Source organism: Ochlerotatus camptorhynchus, unplaced genomic scaffold (assembly GCF_037179485.1).
Source record: "Ochlerotatus camptorhynchus isolate MF236.1 unplaced genomic scaffold, CSIRO-AGI_Acam_v1.1 ptg000052l, whole genome shotgun sequence".
NCBI classification, from domain to species: Eukaryota; Metazoa; Arthropoda; class Insecta; order Diptera; family Culicidae; genus Ochlerotatus; species Ochlerotatus camptorhynchus.
This window is the reverse complement of record NW_027040542.1, coordinates 1,322,715-1,333,027: the sequence shown is the minus strand read 5'-3', so window position 1 is coordinate 1,333,027 and position 10,313 is coordinate 1,322,715. Positions and strand designations below refer to the sequence as shown.

The window sequence follows — 10,313 nt, the reverse complement described above, 5'->3', positions numbered from 1 at the left end:
CTCTCGCGCGTTTACTCTGAGCTAACGTTCACAGGTAGTAAAAGACAATTTATACTCACATTTCATATTTATTCTTACATGCAAAAATTATGTACAAATTAAATATAATTGGAGGTATATTTATTTCACGCACACCCTTTCGTTCTGACTTTCATCTAAATGCATTCAACTCAATCCACTGACAGCAATAATAAACGATAATAGTGAAAATAATAACTGGAAAAATAAAACTAACTAATCATATCGTAAAATTTCGTTTTATTCCTCACTCGGAATATTGCAACTCTTCCATCGTACACCTAGTTCAGCAATGAATACACAAGGCAGGAAAAAAAAAAAACTCAGCGGTATCATAGAAATTAACTAAACAATTTGATACAAAGATTCAACTAGGATTTTACAAACACGTAAACATTTTCCTGCTTCGCGTTGCCATGTCATTCAACCGCTCACCAGTGAGCGACTTATCTTGTTGGGTGTAGTCATATTGCGCATTTCGATCCTTGAAATGGATATTTATGTCAACGAACGTTATGTTGAACCCATATTCATGTTCACATACCTGATTGTTCTCGGTAGGCAAGTACTGTCTAGCTTGTATTCCTGTACCTTCAGCATCGCAAGAGTACGTAACGTTGGATGAAAGTCCAGCACGTGTGTGTCGCTATAATCGTATGTGGCTGGATCCGAGAGATGTGATGGGCTAGAGGAATGAAAACATTAACGTTTCGTATACCTTTATCAAACAAGAATGTAAACAGACCATGTGCCTCCGAATAAATACATTCTCTGGCCTATTACCAGACATGATTGCCGCCGACGTGCTCTAGGAGACTGGCCTCGTGGGTGTGCTAATCTCCACACATATCGCACTGGATCGAAGCAATAGAGATCATTGAAGTGTATGTCCGAATTACCGTTGTAGCCACCGAAGATGTAGATTTTGTTTTTGAATACAACTAAAATTGAAGATAGCTTTCATCATTCTAACCTGAAGACACACATTTAAGATTTATAAGACCTACATGCTGAATGGCTTCTTCTACCGAGTGGCTCTTCGCCTGTGGTATTTGGCATCTCCCAACGGTTCGTTCTGAGATCCAGACAGACTATCTTCGGGCAGTAAATTTCCTCCTGTGAATGATATGGACCCCAGGCATCTCCACGACCACCGAACACGAACATTTTATGATTCACTATGGTGGCGGAATGAAAGTCCCTGTACGACGGTGGATCACCTCGGGTATCCACATAAGTCCAGTGCATCGTCTGCAGATCCAGATAGTGTACATCACACGAGAATTTGTCAATGATTTCTTCGAAGCCACCGAATATGTACATGCGATTGCCATAAATGCACGCCGAATGGCCATCTCTTGCACCAGGAACCCTTCCGGTGACGGCAGGTTTACTCCACCTCAGAGTCTTTGTGTCGAAACAAAACAGGATATCACAAACAATTTCGTCGTTTCTTCCTCCCCAAATGTAAACCTTATGCTCATACGCTACCGCCGTATGGCCATATCGTTGAAACGGAACATCCGGGTACTTGCATGGCACTCCGTACTCATCTTTCATCGTCGGAGCCAGAGTCCATCGCATATTGTTGGTGTTGAGTATGTGCACATCGATGGCACATGTGGAACGATAGTCTTCTCCTGTGCAATAACCACCAAACGAGTAAATATAGTCCCCCACGGCCACCGAGGCATGGTTGACTCGTCTGGGACCACCATCAAGGTTGGCAATCCAGCGCATAATTGCAGCTCAATTTTCTCTTTTGACAGCACAAAATATTCACGAAAAATTGCTATCGTCGTAATTACTCTTGTTCAAAAACCCATGATAAAAACACACACAGTAACACTCCCTTGACACAGCGCACTGATAAGGGAAGCACCTTCGGTCGGCAATCACAAAATTGCTGTTACTCACGATTTGCACTTGCAACTTCAGGTAGGTGTGTAACAAATTTAATCCCTAGTATGGGAAATTGCGAGGCGTAGATCTCTTCTGTTGTAAACAATCGCCACCACCCAAAGGCAGCAGGACCACCATTGGCTCCCGATCGCTGGGTGCTTCTTCTCGTGAATTGAGCATTTAATTCATACCAATTATTAGATTATTTCGCTCGTAAATTGGAAATTCGGCCGCAATAACCACAAAATACCATCAAACAACAATTACGATTAAACAAACAGGACTATTTGTAGCTTCAAGTTATTTTCTCCTAATCTCCGATTGATGGGTTTTGATTGTTTTGAAAGGTTTCCAACTAAACAGAAAGACACGGCTGATGACAGATGATGGTGAGAAGTTTTGTTCCTTTTCTCATCGGTCAGCTCCGTGGAAGTGAGAAAAACAAAGCATAAAATTTAGCGTTAGCACTAGAGTTAGCGGCATGATATTGATGGGGTGGAACGGTGTTTTACTCGGTTCTTTCAAATGATACACGCGGCAGTTTTATATAGGTACTAATTAAAAGATTAATAGTGCTTCTATGCATTGTACATTATGCAACGTTGGTATTATTCTAGGTTTTATCTAATTGCAGGAATCCCCCGAAGAGCGCAGTGGTTGATGCAGTACTTGCTTGTTCTTCAAGCAATTGGATTGTTTAACTTCGAAAAATATACCGATTTTTATACATCATCTGATAGAGCTTTGTTTTCTGAGCACAACGGTATTTTTATCGATCCTGTAGACATTCATCTCGATTTTTAAATTAATATTTAAATTTTTGATCGTTGACATTAAATCTATTCGTTGACAGCCAAAGTCCCACCAAGGGGCGCTAAGATGGTGATTTTTGCTAATGTAATCGTACTTATTTAAAATAGTTCCAGTGTACCAAAATTGATGAAATTTTGATTTCGGTTCCATTTTTAATGCAGATAACGAATATGTATTTACCTCAATACCCCTAAACAACCCAATTGGGGTCATACCGACCAATGACCACTCGAAATTGAGGAAAAGTTTATCCCCTTTCATAACGTTTTTTCTATAGATAGCTGCTTGTCACATAACCTTACACCCCTTCTCCCTTAGGGCGTCACATAATGAATCATGTTTTTCTGTACATCGGAAATACATTTATTTTATTTTACTTTTGATTATTGATTATTTGTAATATTCATAAGAGTCCACTAGGTAATACTAATAAGCCATGCCATGCAAAAAAATTATGAAGCTCATGTGTTAAATAAACTGTACCTCCAGTTTGGATGACATTGGGCTAAACATGAAAAATTGCATTGTTTGATTGTTGCAAATATTTGAATATACAGAAAATAATGATTAAAATTTAACATCGTTTAAAGATGACATATAGTATTTTTTTTTCAACTCCTGGAGTAAAGCGCGAGGTAAAGCGTAAATATCAATAACGAATTGTTTTATTTATATAGTGTTCTAAAGTTTAGTGTCATAAATACTAGAAAAAAGAAAAAAAACGTTGTCAAAAAAGTCCCCTATAAACCTACTCAAATATCACGCTTTTACGTGGATAGACGTGGGTTACACGTGATCCCCAATCATATATACGAATTACTTTATGATCATATCCAAGTGTACTTCAATTAAGTACCTTTTCTACTCAGAGTTGCTCAAAGTTACTCTGGTTTGCTCTGGGATCTGATATAATTGGCGACCAAAACAGAATTAGCAGGGTATATAGTTTTGGAATCTGACCTTGCATGTCAGTTCGGCAACGGAACGTTAACAAGAAAAGAAGGTAAGCAATGGATGCAATATCTACATTAAGGAAATGATCTCGTTTTCTACTAGTTTTTTGTAGTTTTTGGCATTTTACAAAAATCACTGTGGGGTCACGGACAAGGGTCTCTGAACAGAACAGGGTGATTCGGAATAACTGTCACTTTTTAAAAAGGTCGTAACGATAGAACGCTTGAATAATCATTTTTTTTGTTTTTTTTGTGTATTAATTTATTTGATAAGGCTCAACCGAATTAACTTTACAGAGCCGAGGATTCTTGGTCACTATACAATACATCTTAAAACTATAGTCAAAAGGTACAACACAATAAACACTTTATCACAGACAAACAGACATAACTCTCGCAAGTTGTTCATCGAACAAGCATTTAACGGTCAATTTAAAAGCATCGTAGTTGGTAGTACCGCCACCTGTGGCGCGCATAGTCAATTTCCTTGCGTTTGACGTTTACACACTACCGCCATCTGTTCAGCGTACTACCCACCACCGTGTACTCAACAGATGGCGGTAATGTTTTAGCGACGATGTTTTACGGTGAGAAATATTCAATGAGTTATGTCTGTTTGTCTGTGACTTTATCTTCTGCTATCCAAAAAGCCTCCTCCATCACAACTGGAGCCGCTTCCAGTAGTTTCATTGTATGGCAAATTGTTGTACGCCAACGAGGGTCAGAGCGCGTCCATTGCAGGAATGGACGCAAAACGTGGTCAGCACTCACACATTCATCACGAAACGGTTGCTTTCCAAAGTCGACGACGCATCGACCGAAAGAACTGCAAATGAAGAACAATGAGGAGGACCACACAATGGTTGCTGCCAAGAAAACAGACGATCGCGTAGCACACATCGAGAGTGGCCTGCTTTTGTCGACAGCCGAGTGAACACTCATTGCATGCTTGCATGATCATGATCAAGCGCTTTGGAGTTACAAGTACTGCATATAAATGGTTTGAAAGCTATTTGTGTGACAGAACTCAAAGGACTGTTTTCAATGATTCTATTTCCAGTCCCGTGGGAATAACCTTGGAGTGCCCCAGGGAAGTGTATTAGAGCCCCTTTTAATGATTATGTATATTAATGATTTACGACGTGTTTTACGATATTGCGACATTAATCTGTTTGCAGATGATACTGTGTTATTCATTGCAGCTAAGGATTTAGATGATGCCGTTTCACACTTGAATGAAGATTTTGGCGTATATATCATGTACAATAAAATGAACTCGAACGTAAACTAACAAATAAAACTTTATTAAAATGACGAACTAAAAGTATACATTGACTTGTAAGAAGCGCACACGATACAAGATGACGGACTCGAACATATATCAGTGCCAACATTTCAAAGGGGCGTAAATGCATTTGTAAACAATGGCTTTAGTTGTCGATTTCTCGCGAATGAAAGCTCACTCATGAAAATTAATGACACCGTGCTGGTGTGTTTGAGGAATGTTTCATGTATCAGCTAGCATTTGTAATTTGGAGGGGTGGGTTTTCATTTACGAGAAATCGACGTCTAAAGCCATTGTTTACAAAAGCAATTACGCCCCTTTGAAATGTTGGCACTGATATGTTGTGTTGTTATTATTTCTTATGCTGGCGCGCATCTACGGGTGACAGCTTAACTGCTACCAGTGAGCTCAGCAATGTTGGTGTTGGTAGCGATCGTTAGGGATGTCCATGTTCCCAACAGAATTGAAAGGGGACGCGATTTTCATAGATACAATACTAGAAACGCGGATGAAATAAGAACACTATATTTCTTGTCCTGTGTTTCACAAAATTCATTCTATTTTAAAGGAATAAATGTTTTCAATTCGAAGCCCAGACACATTAAACGTGCAACTACACTTCCAGAATTTCACACGTTAAAGCTGTCTTATGAACAGTTATCTAATGTTTTTTTTTTATGAATTGGCAAATTATGTATCTTGACCGAGATCTTGACGAAGTTTTTAACGGATTAAACTGTCATAATGACTTTTTAATAATTTTTGCAAATAGCACGGAAAAAAAATATTGTGTTTGCCACGATGGTGATGATGGAATTTTAATATTTGATTTAATAGTAATAGCACAGACAAACAGACATAACTCATTGAATATTTCTCACTGTAAAACATCGTCGCTAAAACATTACCGCCATCTGTTGGTACACTGTGGTGGGCACTACACTGAACAGATGGCGGTAGTGTGTAAACATCAAACACAAGAGAATTGACTATGCGCGCCACAGGTTAAATTATCCGTTAAATGCTTGATCGATGAACAACTTGCGAGTGTTATGTCTGTTTGTCTGTGGTAATAGATTTAAAAAAGTAGGCCACAAAGGTTTGAGAACTATAGGGCTTTTTGCCAATTTCTTTAGCAGATCGCAACTCGGTGATTGGTGTGAAAACAGCTTTAGGTTGGAAATTTATTTTTAAGTTAGTTCATTGTGTTTACATAGAATAAGGCGTTACTTACAATTTTTCGGTTTTGAGCGTGTTTTACGTGTTCTTTGTTCTTTGAACAATATCGTATTGTATTGTGAACCTCGTGTTTGTCTCACAATCGAAGGTTTATAGTTTTTAGACAAGAAATAGCGTGAGAATTCAATTTTAGCAACAACTTACTATCTGTGATAACTTTACTGTGATATTTTGGTTTTAATTCAATTTGTACTGTGTAGGAATGTTTTAACTGTGAATATAGATAATTTTACATAACAAATTTCAAAGTTTCAATAGAATAATACATTTCACACCTTTCCAAACTCAGCTCACTACGTTATGGCATGAAACAATATTCCTTTCTCCCGGTAAGGATGGCTGCAGTGGTTGCTGCTGACTGTCGTTGACCCTGTCGAAGAGTGCGATCACAATCCGCCAACAGTGCCCCCAGTTTGCAACAGATATAGAGGACTGAATTTAAAGTTTGATAAAAAAATATATATGCAATTTTTAAGCTTATTTGGAAGATACCTTGAGTTAGTAGTAAGTTTTCTTGCAAATGTTGGGGGTTCGTGAGCATTCCTGACATTGCTGAAAATTATGATAGCATCAGATTGCGGGGTTGCTAGTGTAATAGGATGCTTTGTTGATTGTTCATTAACTCTTGATCGTTTGTAATATTTATCAACATTTTTGGTTGACAAAAAGGCGAACTAAAAGCTGGACGCCTGAGCTTTTTCACATTTATATCGCTGTGAACCAACTGTAAACTCTAGATGGAATTTATATCTGTAACTGTAACCAGTTCAATTTTTTTGCTAACCTGGTTAAAACCGAAGGGCACGCAATAACCTTTAACTCCGACGCAGGAAACAACTGTAATTAAGTTAATTCCAATAACTACTGCTTTAATTACATTAATTACACTGTGTAGAACATTAACTACTTTTTAAGTCCATTAATTACAGACGAAATTTCGTAATTAAAGTACATTAATTACATTTTCAATACTTTTAATTACATTCAGTACGGATAGTTAATTGTTTTTCTTTATTTAAGAGATTTTCAGCCTAAAGGCTGGTTCGCCTCTGTTAATCGGATAGTTAATTTTAATTACCGTCAGTACTACTTCAAAATGCATTAATTACTTTCAGTATTTCTAATTGCATTTTAACTTCAACGCACTGGTTCTTTGTATTGCGTGCCCCTCGGGTAAAACGTCATATTTAATTGTCTTAAAGATAAATCGTCCAGCTCAAACCTTCGTAGGGGTAAGAGGTGGGACCAATATCACCGATAAACTGACATGAATAATCGTAGAAAATAACAAAGAAATTTCTGATCAAAGCACAAAACTGACATCTGCGCGGAAAATATTTATTCTAGCCACGAACCCGCGTGCAAAATTTGTGAGTTGGTTAGTGTCTAATCTATTTCGGACGACAGATGGGATTTTTTTTAAGCTTTATTTAAGAGATTTTTAGCCTTAGGCGAGTTCATCTCTTAACAGATGGGATCGCTGCACATTTGACATGGCCGTTATGGATTCTCGATCAAGAGTTAAGTTTAAGTTTCATGTCGGTTTGTCGGGGCAATCATCATCATCATCATCATCATCGTATAAATTTACCTTAAAACTTTGTTGAAAATTTCCTTAAAATTTCCTTTTAATTCTTTTGGAATGCTTCTTAGAATTGCGTTGGAATCATCCTCAAACTTTCATTGAAATCTATCCACAATTCTTTTTAGATTTTCCTTCATCTCTTGGAATTCTACTCGCAAGTACCATGGAGTGCACTTTACAAATCCCTTAGACAGAACTCTCTTTGGAATTATCTTGAAATCGTCTTCAGAATTATGTTGAAAATTTACGTTGAATCTTACTCAGTATTACTTTGGGATTATACTCAGAACTACCATGGAATTCACCTTAAGTTACACTTTAATTTTCATCTGGTGTTCAACAGAACTACTTGAAAGAAATCCTCAGATTTCCCCTCAAGTTTTTCTAACCATTATCCTCTGAATTCCCTTGAAATCATCCCTAGAGTTGTTCAATCCCAGTCAACACTATCGGGATTTTCTGAGACATATCACGCCTTAGTTCAGAAGGGACGTAAAGCTGTTGGTCAAAAACGATTCATGGGTCCACGGTTAATGGGTCGATAGGTAGGGTCCAAGTGAGGGTGCTTCCCTGGCGCCGTTAGCATTGGTACTCAGTACGGAAAACAAGATCGATGGAAAACAAATCAGGGAAACAAAAATCCCTAGAGTTCCTTGGAAATTACCATTTAAGTCCATAAGCTGAGAAATAAGTCCCATTTTTTTAAATCTGGGTTCTTGGAAAACATTCAATGTCCAACGTCTTTAATATTTATTGTCATTCCAGGTTCTTGAAAATGTTTCCAAGCCTGATTTTATTACGTCCAGGGTTTCAAAAATTTGTCTTAAATTTAAAATCTGTATAAATTGTTCATGATTCAGAACCCTATAAAACAATTCAAGTTCCAACATTTATGTTGTTACTGAAGATAAATCCACTCCAGAATTATTATGCTCAAAGAGTAAAAGTGAATAACGAAGAAGATAAAGTTGGTTGTATTTTAAAATGTTTTGAAATTCTTGAGAAGGTTCCTTGATTAATTCTCATTTTTAAGAATCACTAGAATTTCAAAATTCCCTGATAATTCTAGATTTTTCCTGGGAAAATAAAATTCCCTGAGAATTTTCAGTTTTTCAGGTAGTAGACACCCTGGATGAGGTGAATGCCGATTGACAATTCTCAGTAAGTACTTTCACTAATTTTGGTCCAGCGCTGTGCTCAGCAAATTTATTTGCCGAATTTCGGTGGATTCAGATTATTTTCCGAATTTTCGGCATAATGTTTTGAAGAATATTCGAATAAGTATGATCAAAATTTTGAGTTATCTTTTCGGATCATCATTTTTTCTGCCTGGCTCGAGAATCGGTTTCAAGTGTGTAAGTATGTGCTACAGACTGAATAAACATGTTGCCTGCGCCTTAAAAAAGAGAATCTTTAGGAACGCGATTGAAGGAATCCTATTCTCATACAAGTTGGTTTTACCATTTTGCATTTTCTCGGGCTCACATCTGGCGATCTACTTAATGCATGAAGTTCGAAATGTATCCAAATGTTTGCTGCAATTTCGATGTTGAGTTTAGATCCAATTAACACGCGAAATGAAAGTTTCCATCAATCTTTTTCTTAATCCATCTAAACCAGAATGATCACATTTTCTACTCTTTCATTGCATGAACTTGAACTTGCAACCGATCTTGTTCCTGCTCCACATGTATATTCAGCGAATATGCCATGCAACTATTCTTTCTTTCATCGCAATCGTCACGAATCTCTTCGTCCAACACTACCAAGATTGAGAGAGAGAGCTTTTAACAACCAGTCACTGCGCGTAGGGGATTTCCCAGCGCATGACTAAGCAGGTGTGTAGCAGTTACCGAATCATCTTGAAGACACTCTTTCAATTACTCTCCGGAGCACGTACATGTGGCCTAGCGCTATTCGTTTGCATTCAACAACCGTAGCGCTACTTTGATAACGAACGAAGACGCGCTCGATGCTTAGTTCTTCCAAAAGAACCGAAACTAAAGGCTTCAACGTAACCACGAATGATTAATTCGCGCGCCAAAGTTGGACCTTGCACATCGAGATAATTGAAGCTTCCGCGGAAACGTCATCTATTTTCCACGAATTCATACACTGAGATTTGGATGTTTCACACTCCCATGATCGTTTGGTAAAATGCTCTCAGCGTTTTACGACCAAACCACGTGGTGGTGGTGGTGGCTATTGGAGCAACTTTTATGAATGAATCACCACAGGCTCTTTTATGAATGAAATTTAGCTCTTCACCAAAGCGCTGTTCGGTTGTAAGATCAGTGTCTACTGCTGGGGATTGTTTGAATCTATACGTAGACCTGTTGTGCCGTTTTCGTCATCGTTGTGAGCGAAATAACTCTTTCGTTCTCTCTGTCTGGTGAAAAACACCATGTGCGGCAAACGGAGTCTATAGGGGAGGTAGCATTTCGATCTTTTGTTGAGAGTACCGCGCGCGTTTTACTTTTCGGTGCGCGGCGCTCTCGCATCTGCATTAATCATCGGT

At 38.1% G+C, this 10,313-nt stretch overlaps 1 protein-coding gene across 1 annotated transcript; it reads right to left on the bottom strand.

The window, feature by feature from the left end:
• Window positions 1–243: 243 nt before the first annotated feature.
• LOC135717177 (kelch domain-containing protein 3) lies at window positions 244–2,221 on the bottom strand. The gene is made up of 4 exons (XM_065239137.1): window positions 1,026–2,221; window positions 764–959; window positions 563–703; window positions 244–502 (listed from the first exon to the last, which is right to left on the bottom strand). Exons 1-4 carry the CDS (start codon window positions 1,756–1,758, stop codon window positions 442–444), a joined length of 1,131 nt encoding a protein of 376 aa, XP_065095209.1. The 5' UTR covers window positions 1,759–2,221; the 3' UTR covers window positions 244–441.
• Window positions 2,222–10,313: the final 8,092 nt, after the last annotated feature.